Source organism: Panicum hallii, chromosome 1 (assembly GCF_002211085.1).
Source record: "Panicum hallii strain FIL2 chromosome 1, PHallii_v3.1, whole genome shotgun sequence".
NCBI classification, from domain to species: domain Eukaryota; kingdom Viridiplantae; phylum Streptophyta; class Magnoliopsida; order Poales; family Poaceae; genus Panicum; species Panicum hallii.
The window spans coordinates 6,026,955-6,046,593 of NC_038042.1; the positions used below are offsets into that span (position 1 = coordinate 6,026,955).

Below are 19,639 nucleotides of genomic sequence, written 5' to 3' on the forward strand. Positions count from 1 at the left end.
TGCAGAACCCGGAGGTCCGAGCGGAATTGAACCGGCGCGTTCGCGAGTGCGAGCGGAAGTGTTTTGCCAGTGGCCGGCTCGGCTCGATTCCGCAAGCAAGTGCGCGTGCAAGGCAACAGGCCACGAGCGAACAGGTTAAAGGGCCAGGGGTGCGGAGCCGTGGCAGAACCAACCTGAATTATACCAGCTCAAGTACGCAAATCCACTCCAGAGGGCTCCAACGTACTTCAAACGGTATAATCCCTTGGCCTGTCGGGTAACGTCCCGATAAACGACCAATACAGGATCCAATAAGGTTACCTCACACGAAGGTGAGTCCAGAGATACAGTCACCATCATATTTTACATCACAGAGAATTACATTACAAGGGTTTTCAAAAATAGTACGAAGTTCCACACTTAGAAAAATTATTACAAACTGTTAATGTTATGGTTTTTGACAGCGGAAAACAAACGCGATGACTTACAACACGTCATCAAGACGGATGTCATGCTAAGCCCGGGCACGATATCACTCGGTATCATCAGTGTTGCCCGGGGACGGATCCCATTCCACGGACCAACCATCTGGAAGAGCAGGGCCAAGACAGGGGAAGAGTAGGATCTTCAAAGACATTACCTAAAAACATATAACTAGCAAGATTGAGTATACTAATACTCAGCAAGGCATACAGCTAACCGGCAATATGGGCCGAAGATGCTGACCCACAAGGCAACTAGCTAGAACCTCAGACACGAACCCGTGAGAAACAACGAACAAACTTCCATTGTTTTCACGTGCATCGTTTTTCTTGCGTGCCCCACTGTCATTGACATGTTTGCTGACGGTACTTGCAATCTAGAAGGTTACAATAGCACTGTTTGACCACAGCTTGAAAATGATAGCACAACCCAAGATTGTCCTGTTAGCCATCCAATAAGATTCGTAATGGTTGTATTGCTTTCCCTGGCACGTTCCGAAAAAAAAGCTATCCAACAATAAGCACTGCCCACATCAGCTTGCCAGTTTCGAGGACCATCACGATTCACGACATAAATGGACTCAATAGAGTCAACAACTTGCAAGTCTTTCTCCTTGCAAGCTCACCACAAATACGATTGCATTATTCTACGATATCAACAACCGAGTTCTCCTACTTTACTTTCCCAGTAAAAACCGAGTGAGTTATGGCCAACAAATTTCAAAGTATATAAAATCTGAAATACTGGGCAGCAAACCAAGCCAATTACAAAGTACTCAGTTGCTTTGAAATATTATTCGAAATACAAGCTAGGTCACAGATAAACTATAGTGCAAATCAAAAAAGAAAAAAAGAGAACTAAGAAGGGGACTAAAAACAGGAGGACAGTTACGTCTTAACTACCAAGTCTTCCCTCAATAATTAGCCGGCTTTCGCTCTATAGAAGACAATGACCGATTAGCTGATTGAGTGGTTTTCATAGTAACCACGACGCGTTTGCAGTATGTCGCTTTGACACTCTTTCCAGAGGCCCTCTTCAGCTTTCAGCACTCGTCCAGTATAAGATTCAGTGTCATGCATCGTATTGCCTGGCATGGCAATGGAGCTTCTAGTTACCTTTCTGTTGTTCACCACCGTCGCCTTTCCACTTTCCTGGTTAGCTTCTACTTCCCAAGCAGCAAGTGTGAGCACCGACCAGCTCGAGCTCCTGTCCTTCAAGAAGTTCGTATCAGATGATCCCAATGGAGTACTGAAATCATGGGGGAGAGCAGCATCAAATGTCAGTTACTGCCAATGGCACGGTGTGAAGTGTGGTTCACGAGGGCGGCGGCGTGGGCGCGTCACAGCACTTGAGCTCCCCGGGCTCAATATCTCCGGCATCATCTCTCCTGCATTAGCAAATCTCACCTTCTTGAGGAGCCTCGACCTTTCCCAGAATCACCTGCATGGATCTCTGCCCCATGAGTTCAGCCTTCTTCAGAATCTCAACCATTTTGATCTGAGCTTCAACACTCTGGATGGCGAGATCCCGCCCTCCCTTTCCCGTTGCTCCAATCTTCGCAACATCAGCCTTGGCTTCAACAACCTTCAAGGTAAGAAATTTACATGTAGAGTGGCTGTCTTAGTAACTTTTTTCTATACATGGCTAGTACATAAACATTTAGGAAATTCTGTCAAAATGTTCATCTTTTGCTTCTAGTGTCCAAGACCAAGGATCATATTTTTATTTTCTCTTCAGTTGTGCTCGTTTCTCAAACAAAATATGCATTTGAAGTTATTGCTACACAAGGATATCAGGTAGTTTTTGAAGAAATTCTGCTGCTAATATTCAGCTGCAGTATGTATGTAGTGGCTAACACAAGGAAGTAGAACTGTATGTGCTGTTCTCCCTCACTTATGGCCCTAGAAATCTTTTTTTTTTTGGTTCTAGTAAAAGCATAAGGAAAAAATATAAATGTAGACTGATAAGAACATCTAATGAAATCAATGTACTTGCTTTGTGCAAATGTATCCTCAAAACAAAAGCTGAAACTATTTCTTCTTTTTTGAGAATAGACATCAGAAATTAAAGAGATTTATTTCAGTGTGATGAGTGATGACTTCATGCAGGGGGAATTCCTGAGGAGCTCGGTAATCTTGTGGATCTACAATCACTCAGCCTACTGTATAATAATCTAACAGGCAGCATACCTGCTGATTCTTTTCAAAAACTTCAGAAACTAGAGTACCTGTCGTTGGCAAACAACAAGCTTTCAGGGGTAATTCCAGATTCCTTTGGAAATCTCAGTTCACTAACTTACCTTCATCTGAATAACAACAGCTTTACTGGTACAATCCCACCATCACTAAGTGCGCTCTCCTCTCTAACAAAGCTTGGCCTGATGGGGAACTATCTTACCGGAAACATACCTCCATCACTAGGAAACCTTTCTAATCTCTTATGGCTTGATATTGGATTCAACAACCTCACAGGCACAATACCTAGATCGTTAGGGAATCTGTACTCTCTTAATTTGCTTGCAGTCGGTGCAAACAAACTTACAGGCCCTATACCTCCTCAGCTTGGGAATCTTCGAAACCTCACTTATCTGTCTTTAGAGTTTAATAACCTCACAGGCCACATTCCTGATTCCCTATTCAACCTCTCTTCACTCCAACTATTCTCACTTCAGTCAAATAACCTACAAGGATCATTGCCAAAGGAAATGGGTAATAGCTTTCCCCAACTGAAACATCTACACCTAGGTATCAATGAATTTCATGGGTCCATCCCATCATCTTTATGTAACTCAACAAACCTCAGGGACCTATTACTAGAATATAACCAGTTTTCAGGAACGATTCCCCCTTGTTTAGGACAGTTATATGGTTTGTTTAGGTTGGGGCTAGGTGTCAACCAGCTTGAGGCAAGAAACCCTACTGACTGGAACTTTCTCACTTCTCTAGCAAATTGTAGCATTTTGAGCTATCTGGGCTTATCAGCAAATAACTTGGAAGGAATGATGCCAAGCTCCATAGCTAATCTTTCTACAACTTTGCAAGTTCTCTATATAGACTACAACATAATAGAGGGAACCATACCTGAAGAAATTGGAAACCTTGTTAGCCTAACACAGATTGCAATGGGTGGAAATCTCCTACACGGCACACTTCCAGTTTCTGTTGGCAGACTAAACATGTTGCAAGACATAGAATTTGAACAGAACAAACTAGAAGGGGCGATCCCAGCATCATTTGGAAACCTCACACAGTTGACCCAACTTCGTTTGGCTGAGAATTTACTCACCGGAAACATACCGCCCAGTCTCGCCAACTGCCCACTTAACTGGCTGGATCTACAGAGGAACAAGTTAACAGGTCCTGTACCAATAGAAATTCTACGAATGCCAACCCTTTCTAACTTTTTGGACATGCAAGACAACATGCTGTCAGGTGCATTGCCTTCAGAAGTGGGTAATTTGATAAATCTCGAACAGCTTGACATATCCAACAACAGAATTTCCGGTGAGATTCCAAAATCACTCGGTGAGTGTTTGCTCTTGGCATACCTCAACTTGAGTAAGAATTTGTTTGAGGGATCCATTCCACCCTCACTAAGTAATCTACGAGGCCTTCAGATGATTGACCTTTCATACAACAATTTGTCGGGGAATATTCCTGAGTTCCTTGGAAACATCTCCGGAGTTTACCTAAATCTGTCCTTCAATGATCTTGAAGGTGCAGTCCCAAAACATGGTATCTTTCAGAATCTCAGTGCATTCTCCATCACAGGAAATAGTAGATTATGTGGAGGAATTTCAGAACTGAGACTGCCTCCATGCCCAAACAAGGTCTCCCAGAAACATCACTCTCAAAAACTGAAGCTCATAATAGCACTCATTGCAGCAATCTTATATTGCATCATTTTGTTGTCCTTGCTGGCTTTAAGGTTTTCCAGGTGCAGATCAACAAGGCAGTCCCAATTTTCAGTAGCCTTGATGGACAAATATCCAAGGATTTCTTATAGTGAATTGGCAAGAGGAACAGAGGGGTTTTCTCATACAAATCTTGTTGGAGTAGGGAGCTTTGGATCAGTATACAAGGGAGTCATACACTATGATGGTAAAGCTACATCTGTTGCAATAAAGGTAATTAACCTTCAGCAGCACGGAGCATCACAGAGTTTTATAGCAGAATGCCAGGCTCTGGGACATGTTCGACACCGAAATCTGGTGAAGATCTTAACTGTTTGCTCAGGTCTTGATTCTGCAGGCAATGATTTCAAAGCTTTAATATACGAGTTCATACCCAATGGAAATCTTGATGGATGGCTGCATAACCCTAGTAGAAGAGATGGTATCAAAACTACGTTAGATATCAACCAGAGATTAGGGATTGCTATAGATGTGGCCTCAGCCCTGGACTACCTCCACAATCATAAACCAACACCCATAGTCCATTGTGATCTAAAGCCAAGTAACGTTTTACTAGATTATGATCTGGTTGCTCATGTAGCTGACTTTGGTCTGGCAAAGTTTCTACGTGATGATGCCAATTCATCACAAAATTCAACTAGCATGGGAGCCCTGAAAGGTACCATTGGATACATTGCTCCAGGTAAGCCCATGATGCAATTTGATTTACCATTTTACGCTCATTCTGCACAAGTAACATAATTTGCTTTGTCATGGGGTAATTCGCTATCAGAAGGATCTAATGTCATATCCTTGTCATAAATATGAGACTCCTAACACACTTCATGTTTCTGTTGTACCAAAAATACTAGGCCGTGACTTTGAAACATCCATTAATATGCCGAAACTTTTTTTTAATATGAACCATGTTGTGTTGAAAACTAAATTGATATAATTCACCTTACGACATATTCCATTTCAGAGTATGGAATTGGCAATGAAGTTTCCATTCAAGGGGATATCTTTAGCTATGGGATACTTCTACTGGAACTATTCACTGCAAAAAGACCAACTGATGATGCATTTATGGAAGGTTATAGCCTTCATCAGTACGTTGCGATGGCATTGGGACACAAAACAACTGAAATAATTGATCAAAGTTTGTTCCTAACCGAGCATAGTGGAGCATTCAAATCAGACATCACAAACAAGGAAGAGACATATATTGCTTGTATCACTTCAGTCCTCACAATTGGCATCCAATGTTCAAAGGCGGAAACAACAGAGCGGATGCAGATAGCTCATGTGTTAAGGGAACTGCACAGGATAAGAGAAAACGTGAACCAGCAATATTAGGAAAATAAATGCATCTTCAGATCATAGCAGTTCAGTAAAAGACTCGAAGACACTCCAAAAATTAGCATCGAAGGGGTGAACGAGAGGAGAAAAAAAAAAGAAATAAACTGGCATATATATCTCTCTGGTTATGATAATGTCGCAATCAATTACTTCATCATCTTATGTTTTCAAATTGGAGGGGCCTGTTACTAGGTAGAAGAACTTCAGCTGAAGCACCAGCTTTCATTTGTACGATACCTCCACACGATTGGTAGTACAGTCGTCTAAGGTTGAAGGATTTCCAAACAGCACTGTTTGTATTGTTATATGAAAAAAGAAAAAGGAAAAAAAATGCAGTCAAACCCCAGCTTGCTCTTTCACCACAGGGTGTCCCACTGCTTGCGGACCAAAACGCCAAACCCATCAGGAACCGATGGGCATCCACGGACAGGCAAACCGAATCTCCACATTTTGCAATCAAGTTAGTCTCGCAGCTCGCCGAACAAAAAATATCATTGGTCTCATCCATCATGACTTCGCCGATCGTGCCTCCTAGACGAGTACCCCAGCACACCACGCCGCAATCATTGGAGAACAAATTAACTAAAGCATCTCTCATTGCGGCTGGCGCGTACCATTCGATGCAGGCGCGGGAAGGTGAAGGCGACCCTGGGCTGCGGGGGGGAAAAGCGGTGGCGCGGCGGGCGTGTGCCGTGCGAAGGCTCCGCGGGGTGAGGCGGCCGCGGCCGGGGACGGTGGTCGGACTCCGGCGGCGGGCGGCGGCATTTGACGTGTCGCTGACTGGCGAGTAGCGAGGCGACCACGACGACATGGGCTGGACGGTTCCAGCCGGCTCAACAAATGAATCCGAATCTTGTTGGGTCGGGGATCGAATCGTGCCTTGCCGGCCCTACATTATTACATCTCTACGCACGCCTTGCGAGCCTACGTATCACACGCCCCCACCCACACGTGTGCAGGTTCCGCCAGAGTGCGTACCTACTGCTACGATGGAGAGTGCGTACTTATCGGATTCATCGGAAATCGCCTGTTCCTGAGTGCGTACCTACTGCGTAGTATGAATACACATGCAAACACACGCACGTACAGACGCGGGCACACATCTATACGAATATACACACATGACCCTATCTAACAAGCTGGGCTCATATATAAAGGTTGATGAAATCATCATAAATATCTCATTAATATTGATGGACACGTTGCCTATCAATAAAATAATAGTGTTATCAACCAAGAGCAAAAATAAATATAGATAAATTTAAGCATCTATGCTTGGTGGAAGGTTTGATACCGGGTGGATAGCTTCCATCATAAACAACCTAACCAACTGACGAAATATCCAAAATAGTTGGTGCTAGTATATATGATCAGAAAATTAACCACACAGCCATAGTTCTATTCCACATATTTGAGTATTTGCGATTAATAATATAAGCATTGATTCACTATAAAAGTTATAGTTCATTGACAGCTCCATTGTTCCTATAAACACACAAAAGCATATGATTAAATTAAACATGGGCAAAGTGGATTAGATAATTCAAAATTTTAGCGGAAATACATAAAGTTTGCATGTAAATACAGTACCTATGATATGGTAGAAACTATACCCTCTCATTTCTCTTTCTATTTTCTTATTCCCATTTCTTATATTCCCAGAAACAACAATCCCAGACGGAATATATGTAATGCTCGGCTACAATAAATTTACGCGAAATGTTTGGAAAGCCCTCCAACCGAATGTTCCATCAAGCTAATGGAATATAATGGAGACCGGAGAGTGAAATCCACCAGCGTAGTGGCTAAGGACAAAAAAACGTTAGGGTCTGTTCGTTTTCTACCCTCTAAACTTTAGACCCATCACATCAAAGAGAATCTTGCTATCTAGAAGTATTAAATAAAATCTGTTTATAAAACTTTTTGCACAGCTGGGTGCTAATTCGCGAGATAAATTTAATGAGCCTAATTAATCCATAATTTGCCACAGTGATGCTACAGTAATCATCCGCTAATCATGGACTAATATACCTCATTAGATTCGTCTCGCGAATTAGCACAAGGGTTCTGCAATTAGTTTTGTAATTAGACTTTATTTAATACTTCTAAATGATAAGATTCTTTTTGATATGATCCCTCTAAACTTTAGGCACCAGAAAACGAACACACCATTGGTCGTTGTTGACAGGTGACCAATAATGCAGCGCACTCTCCCTCCTCCCTCCCTCGCTCTCTCTCCATATGCGACGGCAACGTGCGCAACTGGGCAGCGAATCTTCAGTCTGCGGTCAAGTCTTTCTCAACGGTTTGGAGCACTGTTGCAGAGGTAAACACTGGGTAAAGGCCAGCAGACAACCGGAGAAGACCAGCAATTGACCCTAGATGGGTTGCCTGCACCATCCGGCAATTGCCTGTACATGAAAGTGGCACAACTTCGAGTTGCAGACCAAGTGGCCGATGTAATCGCGATCTACATATTTTCCCAAAGACTATTGTGAACATGTCATGAAAGAAATAGGGAGCAGAGAGGACACCAACAAAATTTTAAATTCCCCCGGGCTCATGGTGTCGAAGAGACAGTAAGAATGGAGTAAGATTTTGTAATCTTTTTCACTATTTTTCATGTCTCTCTTCGTTTCTTAATTTTGTACTATGTACTCTCTTTTTCACTTGATTAATATAAATAACTAGTAGGGGGCAAACCCTCCTGATTCACCAAAAAGATAGAGAAATGAGTAAGAACTGGTTGGAGGATCCAATAAATTTGTTCTCAGTCTGCATATTGGTGACGCTCTAACATTTTGAAGGAATTGAAATCTATTTAATAAAATAGACTTTATGGTTTAGAATTTAGCATCCCATCACTTTTCAAAATTTAGATATAAGCCTATCCTAAATTCATAGGATGGGAGATTGAAATTGATTTTATACACCACCAAGCTAGGATTCAATTCCATAATTTATAGCACGCTCTTTGGCTCACTCCTCTGTAGTAGAAATGTAGCACATAAGTATCTCCCTCGTATGGCCAACAATAATATACAAGTATATTCTTTATATAATCATATTAGTTTAATAGATTTATATCTAAATTATAATTATTAGAATGGAATTCAATTCCAAGGTTCCAAACAAGACCTAAGAAATTTCAGATTCACGTGACTATGGTTCAGAGTAATACATTTTTCATTTGTCAATAGGAATAGATCCTACCAAACTTGTCCTGAAATGTTTATAAAAAAACTTTTTTTCTGGAAATTAAAGGAAAACAACACATTAAATATGTATTCTTTCTGCGATAACATATATTATGTATATGTACCAGTTTTCATATGTTTATATGAATGATAGAATTAATTTTGAGACAAATTATGCATAACTGTGTGTAGGAAATTCACTGAAAGTGAGACATTGTACCTTTTCATTTCTCAGCTTAAAAAAACGTTGGTGGCACCTTATAAGTCTACAAATCTATCTGTTGACCGGGGAAAGACTTTGCATCAAAACAAATTATAGAGAATCTCAATTAATGAACTGAAAAGTACCTTTGTGATGATGACTCATATAAACTTCCCTCATTCCGTCATTCCGTCATTCCGTCATCCCTAACCAGAAGAGAACCACACCTTCACAGACAGCACCTCCCACACTCCCCAGCAATGCTGGGTGCAGAGTCTTTCCTGTTTGTTCTCCCTCTCCTTTCACTTGTTGCTAGCACGGACTCGGCCGTGATATCCAGTGCTGGAATTGCCGCAAATAATGCTAGTGACCACCTTGCTCTCCAATCGTTCAAGTCACTCATAAGGATTGATCCATTCCACGCTCTTGAGTCATGGGGCAACCGCTCCATCCCTTTGTGCCAATGGCGCGGCGTGATGTGCGGCAGACGAGGGCGCCGCCATGGCCGCGTCACGGCTTTGGATCTCGAGAACCTCAGCCTCGTGGGCGCTATCTCCTCTTCAGTAGCCAACCTGACGTTCTTGAGGAAGCTGCACCTCCCTGGTAACCACCTGCAAGGGCTCATACCCCAGGAGCTCGCCGCCTTGTCATACCTACAGTCAATTGTGCTCTTCCAAAACAAGCTTGAGGGGGAGATACCACATGAGCTCGGGTCCCTGCAGAATCTCAAGGTACTCAATGTTAGCTACAACAAGCTTACAGGAACCATCCCTTGGGAGTTCAGCAACCTTTTGAACCTGGAGATTCTCTACATCGCACACAACAATCTAACAGGAGAGATACCAACTTGGATAGGTAACCTTGTCAAATTAAGAAAATTCTCTTTAAGTGCGAATCAGCTGACTGGTTCCATCCCAAGTTCACTAGGAAACCTCTCAGCATTGACTGATCTTACACTGCATACAAATAATCTGACAGGGAGCATTCCACCGTTACAGAATCTTTCATCTCTCACAGCACTTGAATTAGGATATAATGACCTTACAGGATACATCCCTTCTCAGATAGGAAATCTCACATCACTAGTGTGGCTGGATCTTCAGTCAAACCGTCTGACTGGAGGCATTCCAGAATCACTTGGGAATCTTAACTTGCTTGAAGCACTTGTCTTGGCTTTCAACAATCTTACAGGTTCCATACCCAGCTCCATTGGAAACCTGCTTTCTGTCTCAAAGCTCGACGTAGACAATAACGCATTAGAAGGTCCGTTGCCTCCTTTGCTATTCAATCTTTCCTATCTGGAAATTTTCAGTGCAAAAGAAAACTATTACCTCAATGGATCTTTTCCGCTTGACATTGGCTACAACCTTCCAAACCTACAGATATTTCTCATAGATTTTAACCAATTTCATGGTCCCATTCCACCCCTCTTCTGCAATTCCTCTATGCTTCAAATGTTTGAAGCTGCAAGTAACTTGTTAACGGGAACAATTCCTAATTGCCTAGGAACTCACTTGTTTTCATTGGCCTTGGAAAAAAATCAGATCCAAGCAACGCGAGATGCTGACTGGGGTTTCATGGCTAGCCTGGCCAATTGTAGTGATCTGCAGTTTTTGGATTTGGGTTATAACAGGTTTGCAGGTGAGATACCATGTTCAGTGGGCAATCTCTCCACAGATCTGGAGCATTTTAGCATGCTATCCAACAACTTAACTGGAAGGATTCCTGAAGAAATAACAAACTTGGTCAATCTGAACTGGCTTTCTCTATCAGAAAATTATCTAGAGGGTGTTATTCCGAACTCAGTGGGAAAACTAAAGGGACTAGGTCTATTAGACCTAGGGGAGAATTACCTATCAGGATCAATCCCTCCAACCATCGGCAATCTTACAAAATTAAGCATACTTTCTCTTGGTGTCAATATGCTTAATGGAAGCATACCTTCTAGCCTTATCGGATGTCCTTTACAAAAATTAGAAATTTCATACAACAGCCTCGTCGGCCCAATACCTAGAGAACTTTTCTCTATAAAAACACTGTCTGATTACATGCGCATTCAAAATAATCTATTAACTGGGACTTTGCCAATAGAACTAGGTAATCTCAATAATCTTGGGGAATTAGATTTCTCAGGTAATCAATTATCTGGAGAGATTCCAGTCTCCCTTGGAGCGTGCCAGTCATTGCAGTATCTCAATGCATCACAGAACCACCTTCAAGGAACAATTCCACTATCAGTAGAGCAGATGAAAGGCCTTTCGGTGATAGATCTTTCCCACAACAATTTGTCTGGGGACATCCCTGAGTTCCTTGCTAACATGAGAGGTCTTTCTACTCTCAATGTTTCATTCAATAACTTTAAAGGTCAAGTTCCAGAAGATGGAATTTTCAAAAATGCATCTTCTATCATAATCCTAGGAAACTATGGCGTATGTGGCGGTATACCTCAGTTGAAGTTGGCACCTTGCTCCAGCCACAATTCCAAGAAGCCACCTTTGAGGCTTATAATAGCAATGTCCATAGGCAGTGCATGTCTACTTGGTATGTTTGCACTGTTTGTATTCTTCATTTGGAAAAAGAAGACAAAGCAGAACCTCCAAGAACCATCAACAATCAGTGAGCGACATATAAGGGTTTCATATGCTGAATTGGCCCGTGCAACAGATAGTTTCTCATCAGGAAACCTCATTGGAGTAGGAAGCTTTGGCTCAGTGTTCAAGGGGAAAATTATGATTAATAATTTACTAGTGACGGTTGCTGTAAAGGTGCTCAATCTTCTACAACACGGGGCACCTCAAAGTTTTGCTGCAGAATGTGAGACTTTGAGATGTGCCAGGCATCGTAATCTTGTGAAGATCCTAACAGTCTGCTCAAGTGTGGACTTTAGAGGCCTCGATTTCAAAGCCCTCGTATTTGAGTTCTTGCCAAATGGAAATCTAGAGCATTGGCTGCACCAGCCAATTGAGATAGACGGTGAACACAAGTTGCTTGACCTCGTCCAAAGACTAGATATTTCTATTGATGTGGCTTCTGCGCTTGAATATCTACACCAGCACAAGCCATCGCCAGTTATCCACTGCGATCTTAAGCCTAGCAACATTCTCCTAGATGATGACATGGTTGCTTGTGTTGGCGATTTTGGGCTGGCAAGGTTCTACCATGAAGACTACAATGTCAGTTCTGAGAAATCAAGTGCATGGGCTAGAATGAGAGGAACAACTGGATATGCTGCTCCAGGTGATTTTACAACTACTCTTGTTTATCACTAGCTTTTATCAGTATCTAAACAAACAGGTTTTATCATTATCTCACTTGTTGGTTACTCCCTCTGTTTATCAAAATAATGTGTATTTTGATAGGGGCACAAGTATTCCATATTAGATTATGATCCTTAATTAATTTCTTGTACGATATGCTATCGATCGCTACAAATCAAATCATCTAAGCCACTTTGAATATAAATCTATTATGGTGCATCTTTTATACACTAAACATGCATATTATATAAACCTTATGTTGATGGAAGGAGGCTGTACATTAGGACAAGTTGGCAAAACTTAGATGTTCACCCAAATGGCAAAAGTAACAACATATCCATTAGTTCCTTACCCTAAAAAGTGAATTATTGTGGAAATCAGTTACGTATAATCATCAAAATGGACGTAGTTATCTCATTCTGTTTTCTCGCAATTTCATGTAAATTTCAGAGTATGGATTGGGCAATGAGGTTTCAGCCCATGGTGATGTCTATAGCTATGGCATACTATTGCTGGAGATGTTTACAAGAAAAAGACCAACAGACAGTGAATTTGGTGATGATTTCAGCATTCATAAATATGTTAAAATGTCAGTGCCAGACCAAGTGGCTAACATTGTTGACCAATGCTTGCTAAAAGGGCCAGATGACATCGAAAATATAACCTCAGACTACAACAGAACTAGAGATGCGAAGATTGCTTGCATAACATCTATTCTGCGTGTTGGAATTTCATGTTCAAGGGAGACACCAACAGAGCGTGCACAAATTGGAGATGCTCTGAAAGAGTTGCAGAAAATAAGAGAGAGGTTTCGCAGGGATTCACTCCAAGCCTCAAGTCACTGAAGTTGAAGTATTCCATGGTCTTTGATGTGCATGACATCTTGCCATGTTACAATAAACCATGTTGAAGAGGGATTGCGACAATGGAAGCTCTCCTACTTTCCTTCTAATATTTCGTTAAAAAGAAAAGAAAAAAAAGCCAGGATTCCTCTTGTTTTAAACAAAGGAGAGTTGCTCTTCTGACCAAGTATATTGCCATATTGGTCAGGATATTGCTTTATGCCTTTATTCGACACATGACTACATGAACATAAATGTATAAGCAAACTTCTCTTAAGTAGCACATTTGGCTCCTTCAAGACATAATCGCTCCATTTGACCCACAGTTATTTTTATGCGTCCTTCCAAAATTGAAGAACACGCCTCCCACCCGTGCTAAAAAAAAAACAGAGACATCGCTTAAAATGGAAGAGACGCCTATTCCCCTTCGTCGCGAACTCCGAAGTGTGGTCAGAGGCAGACACCAATGGTGGAACCAACTGCCCACCAGCTGAAGGGAGAGTTCTAGGAGTGCATCGAACCCATAGCGAAGTCGGTGGTGCGTCGCGCTCTTTCGTCAGTCTTCTAGCAAGTAAAAACAGAAGAGACATTTTCTATTGCAATAAGAGTAAAATTACCCTCTGTTTATCTGCACAACAATCTCCACTATCAACTAAGTCCCACTTTTATATCCTTGATCTAACGGACACGAATTCGGGTGTGTTGGGGTTAAAACACCCTACTATCAGAGAAGGGGGTGATTTCGTGTGGTACGAATATTTTTCAGGTGACAAAGGAATTAGTGAACTTAATCCATTATTAAGAGGGATAAACATGAATTTTTCTCTTTTCTTGAAAAAAAATACTACCTTCGTTCCTAAATAAATGATGACATTAACTTTTTTTTATTTTTGACTATTCGTGTTTTCTACAAATATTTATAAAAAATAGATAAATTGGCAACCTAAATCTAAAATACTTTTGTTGATAGAAGTAATGATGCCCATTTTACTTTATATTTAATTAATTGATTTAGTAGATACTGTTGGTCATAATCTTAAAAAAATAACAATATCATATATTTAAAAATGAAGATAGTAGTGCATATACCTTCCTCCCTGGCAATAGAGATTTTTTTCATGTCAGGTTGCTATCGTTAATCGCAGGGACGCAGGTGAATATTTTCATACAATTTTACTCTGGTTTATCCAGGCCCTTTATCTTCTTTTATACAGATGTCTCGGAGGTTAAGAGCACCTACAGTGTAGGTGTCGATGCCCAAAACAATGTCTCTGATTTTAGTGGCTCAGGGCCATGTTGCCCAAGATTTGGCAGGAAACCAATGTTTTACTTCTTGGGTTGCGGCATCAATGCAAAGCAGATAGTCGAGGCTAGCATTTTTCTTCTACACATCTCGTCCAGTGTGCAAGCATCGATTCTTCTTCTTTCTCCTTACCAGCCATCACGCCCCAAATTGCACGCAACTTAAGCAAATGCAATTTCAGGGTTGGGTTGAACTCGAAACTTAACGGTTCCATTGGTCTCTCTATAGGGTTGCAGAGGTAATGGGTTTTTTTATATTAAATATATACTGTCCAACTTGACCTTTGGAGCAAATCAGGGTCTGGCTAGTGTTGCATTAGAATCCGAGCAAATACAAGACCGAACCTCTGCAGTTGGCAACCGGCAAGATCGCCCGGCTTGCCCCTCCAACCAGCAACAGCAAAACATATGGAAAATTCCATTTGAAAAGCTCATATGGTTCAACAATTATTTATTACAGTGCAGAAGATGAAATACTTGAGCACAGAAGATGAAACACTTGATCGTTACTCTTGCATGTGCAAAGAAACATGGCCGATGCAGGACAGCTCTTCTTCGTTTGAGGCTCCGGGGAGCTCCCCAGATCCCATTCTTCAGAAAAGAAGATAAAATGGATGCATTCTGGTGATTATTTCGTGGATGCTAGGCCACTAGGGTGTAATCCGGTAGTCACCGAACAGAGGAACACCTTGGTGGCGTATTCACAGAACAGAGGAAAACCCACCACACCAAAAGCATAAACACAGTGATCGGAAGCTTCTGAATCCCACGGTTATTACCTGTACAAGTGAACTAGGAGTTAAAGTTCAGAAGAATATTTTAGACAAAGTGAACATAAAGGGTAGTAGACTAATAGTAGCCTAATCTGCAATGGGAGCAGACGGCATGCAAAAGAAAGATGCAATTATGCAAGATTTAGCATAAGGTCAGTTTCATAAGAATTCCATATATAGGAAACAGAAACGAACCTCAACAGTATAATTCAAACAGGAATTCTATGAATATCTTGTGTTGATGACAGGGCCTAACCTAGATGTTTGAAACACAGTAGTACCACCAAAGGTGAGATACATTTTTTTTTTTGAAACTGCCAGCAGGAAATATGCCAAGCTTGTATTAACAGAGAAGGATGACCAAGGGTGAGTCACATATCAATTATAATTTGTCTTGCCAATTGCTAGAACACTTCGGGACAAGACTGCAGGTTCTCTTCTTCATGGATATTATAATACTGATGTGCTGGAGTATATGGAGGTCATGTAATGCTTTTATTTTTGAGGCAGAAGACCAAACTGTTAGAATTGTTCAAGACAATTTCAAATATCATTTCTCTTCAGTTATCAATAAGGCCAAGACAAAGTATGTTCAAGCCATGAAAATTTGGCTAGAAACTATTGTACTTTAGTTCTCTCTGTAAAATTTATTTAATTTGTAATATATCCAGTAGGGGATAATCCCCTCCCTTTTTTATCCAAAAAAAAAAGATCTTGCATACGAGTATATGAAAAACTCTGTAGAGGATTGTGGACGTTTGCACAATTGAAGATTCTTCGTTCTAGACAGTTACTGTTATGAAATCTGACTTTTTGCGTGGCAGAGTTGCAGTATTATTCGCTATATATATTCCAGTCAGAATGTGTGCTTGCTGTTATGCTGTATGCATTCCAGGTCAACTGGAAACCATCAAGATGGCCCCAGTTTCTTTAGAACCAAAGTTTCTGATTCCAGCTTAGGTGAAATGAAGCCACCAGCTTGAGCAAACACTTGGACTTTGGCATGGGATCTGCCGGTGCCGAGCCAGCAAGGAAGACATCCAACAACGACTGACATGAATTGAAGGTTGTTGTCTCTTTTTTGAATACTTTGCGCCCACTATTTTTGAAATGCACACTACCTACATTATTCCGTGCCCCTTATCCTTTTTGTGTTTCTTTTTGAAAGATTGGAGCCCCTTGTCTTTTACTTGCTATCTCCTTTGCAGAAGACTGGAGCCCTTGTCTGAACGGTCAAAAATTGGGGCCGATTCTTGTCCAAGTCTGGCATGAGGTCACCTAGAGACTTTCATGTCTAAGGCATACATTTCATGTGTGCATGCAACTGCTCCTATAGCAAACAGTGTTATAAAAGCCATGAAGTCAAGCAAAAGCCTAAATACCTTACGGCGATTAAGTTTTATCTAGGACTCAGGAAAGAATTAAACAGAGTTGTACCTCATTATGCCTTAGTTCCCTCCCAGTGCAGGAAGGAGGCGTAGAAACCACCGAGCACGGTCACACCGGCCATGGTCCACACCAGCACCTGCACCGGGAACGGCGTGATCTTCGCCACCTTGTACGAGAAGGCGGCGGTAAGCATTGTTGTCTGCAGCCACACCACCATCTTGATGTGCTGTCGGCGAGGTGACTCTGGCGGAGTCCTCTCAAACTGGCGAAGGAAGTAGAAGAGCACGACAAGGTCCATGTAGGAGAAGACCACGAAGGAGATGCCCCCAATGTCTCCATTGGATCTGTACACGGCCATGACTGAGTTGAAGGTCAAGAACACGAAACCGACAACCGTGAGCAGCGAGGGCCAAAGACCATCTTGATTCTTCGGTGCAGGCTGATTAACAGGTTCCTTGAGCAGAGCTTCATCCATGCACATCTTCTGCCCCGAACTCATGAAACCGCCGAGATGTCGTAGTCAGTGCAAATCTGCACCAAAGCGCAGCAACACAAAAAATCTAAGGCACTCAATTGATAGTGTGCTGTGAGACAAATGAAAATTTTTTTGCAGTTCAGTCACAGGTCAGTAGTTCGTGCAAGATTATAAGCAAATGCACACTATTTCAATTTACTACAATCTTTGTACAAATTCCAGGTTGCAAAGTGCGCAGAAAATAAGTTTGACTATTATAACTGTGTGCCGCTAGCGGCTAGCCTAAAGCAGTGCAATATATTATATACTTTTTTCAACCATAATTCCAAAATTCGAGGCTTATCTTGATTTAACAAGTCAAGGTCAAACAGAAGTAGTAATGCATTTTTTTTATTGTACAAATGGCACTATTGCTCTCCTGCATATTGGAGGGAAAAAATAGCACCGTTGTGCCACTACATGGAAGAGATGGCACTTTGAGATTGTTATGGGACTACACAGAGGCATCTGTAATGGTAGATGCCATCATCACAGTAAAAGCTGATAATATGAGTTGGTGCGAAGCCGATTGTGGTATGCAGCGATGCCTTCATGTTAAACTGACAATGTAGTCAATGTAACACCTCTGTATGAGATGAGGATGTTGTTATGCTACTAGGAGACTGATTTAGTTTTAAGCTGATGTTGTTGGTGTCTAACTTCACCAAAGCACCATCAGACGACGTTGTGTAAAAAGTGAAGAGCAAGGACACTGGGAAATGCACATGAGGAGGCCAAGAAGACAATTGCGGATGGGAGCTAGGGCTCGCAAAAAAATTAAAGCTCGATGGTCGTGAACTGGATCGGCTCATTCATAGGTCCGACTCATTTCAGCTTCGGCCTTTTTAACAAACCAAGCCGAGGCTCCAATTCTCATCTCGCCCCGAGTTATCATTGCAGATATTGTTAACATAATTAAATAAATTATAACACGCTGCTTACTATCATATCTGTTCTTATCAATTATATTGAACTATGCTCCGCTTACGAGCCGGCTCGAGCTTTTTGAACAAACCGAGCTGAACTCTCTCTCAGCTGGTTATCCTTAACAGACCGTGAATTAATCAATCAAGATATGTGGGAAAGCAGGATCCAATCATGATTGAGTTCTTGACCATGTACTTAGTTTATTCCCAATGAAACACAGAAACAGTCATCCGGAATAACAGAGGAACGGATCTCAGTGCCTGGTTTTCATCATGCATACCGCGGCTGCTTCTGCTATTCGGTTAACCGCAGCTGGAAGCCACAAATTTCTCATTTGTGGCCTTGTGTGTTTCACTTTATTAGTCAACATTAAGCAACAAATTCAGTATTTTTAGCGACAAAAAAAGGCCTCAAACTCAACATATAATCTTGAGGATTTGGCTAGCTAGATTTCTAGGCTGGGATATGTTCTAGCTCAAACTGAACTAAGCATCCTGATCCCAGCCTCTCCTACCAAAGATGCCCTACTACAGTCGCATCCAAATCTCCGCTAGTTTCATCCAGCAAATAGTGCGAGCAATATTCTCAAATAAGAAAGGAAGACTGCGCGTAGAAATCTCCTCCATCCCATGGTAAAATTGCCGTTTGCCCGGGCGATCTTGTTGAAAAAAAAACTGAAAAAGGGTTCATGCCCAGAAGGCGTACCTCCGGCGGCCGACGGGAAGCGGCGATCGATCGACTTGCAACCGGCCGATCGACTACCGATCCGGCGGCGGCGCAGCGTTTCCTGACGGACGCGCTGGGCGAGGAACGCACCGCCGAGGGAGCTCTTTGTGAAGGAGACGTGGCTTATTTTGGTTGTGCTTTGTGCCTGTACGATCGAGCGTCGTCGCCTCGTCGGTGCTTGTGTAGTGTAGAAATCCCATTCATTCCCCTCGGTCTTCAGACTCCAGACGAATTTCTGCTTTCTGGCACTGCACATTGTTATTATTCGCTCTCGCAACTTCTACGGGCTGCGAGAGCCTCATCCTTCGGCAGCTTGGTGCAGGTGTAGCCGTGTAGGGGAACCGTGGGAAGCTAGGGCGTAGCTACCTCAGCACGAGTTCCCATCCTGCCTGCCAGCGGCCCTGCAGGTTCGTCCTTTTTTCCAACACGAATCCGATGCTCCCTTTGCCTCGTGGAGACATGGATGATGGACGCATGGCCAAGCCATGATCGAGCTCCGGACGCCCGACGCCGGATGTTTTTTTTAAGAACCGGGATTATATTTCACATAAGCTTCCGATAGTTTACACCTCAAAACTTACAAAAACAACCTTGAAAATAAAACGAATTATATCCAAATCCTTGCAAGTTTGTCCCGGTCGTCCCCGTCGCCGACGGTCGAACCTGCCGCCCGTGAAGCCAACCACCTTCCCGAGAAAGGATATCAGAAATTTTCAGAGGCACCATGAGCAGCACATCAGGAACACCAACATGCTTTGTAAACACTGAACGTACACGCCAATTAAGATGGACGACTC

The 19,639-nt window shown here is 42.1% G+C and overlaps 1 protein-coding gene and 1 long non-coding RNA gene across 2 annotated transcripts; one reads left to right on the forward strand and one right to left on the reverse strand.

Moving 5' to 3' along the window:
* The first annotated feature begins 1,280 nt into the window (after window positions 1-1,280).
* Window positions 1,281-13,439, forward strand: LOC112895199. The gene is made up of 5 exons (XM_025963123.1): window positions 1,281-2,053; window positions 2,571-5,057; window positions 5,337-5,704; window positions 9,352-12,349; window positions 12,820-13,439. The coding sequence occupies exons 1-5, from the start codon at window positions 1,555-1,557 to the stop codon at window positions 13,212-13,214; spliced, it is 6,747 nt and encodes a 2,248-aa protein (XP_025818908.1). The 5' UTR covers window positions 1,281-1,554; the 3' UTR covers window positions 13,215-13,439.
* Window positions 13,440-16,883: 3,444 nt separating this feature from the next.
* On the reverse strand, window positions 16,884-19,075 carry LOC112900182. The gene is made up of 3 exons (XR_003230157.1): window positions 18,822-19,075; window positions 17,093-17,206; window positions 16,884-17,019 (listed from the first exon to the last, which is right to left on the reverse strand). It is a non-coding gene; the product is annotated as an uncharacterized LOC112900182 (long non-coding RNA).
* Between the last annotated feature and the right edge of the window lie 564 nt (window positions 19,076-19,639).

Bases quoted from the DNA above. Each gene is read 5' to 3' on its own strand.
- LOC112895199 (XM_025963123.1), top strand. From the start codon at position 1,555: ATGGCAATGGAGCTTCTAGTTACCTTTCTGTTGTTCACCACCGTCGCC. The intron at 5,705-9,351 runs TATTAGGAAAAT...CTTCACAGACAG, and splicing joins GAGAAAACGTGAACCAGCAA to CACCTCCCACACTCCCCAGC. The intron at 12,350-12,819 runs GTGATTTTACAA...TGTAAATTTCAG, and splicing joins AACTGGATATGCTGCTCCAG to AGTATGGATTGGGCAATGAG.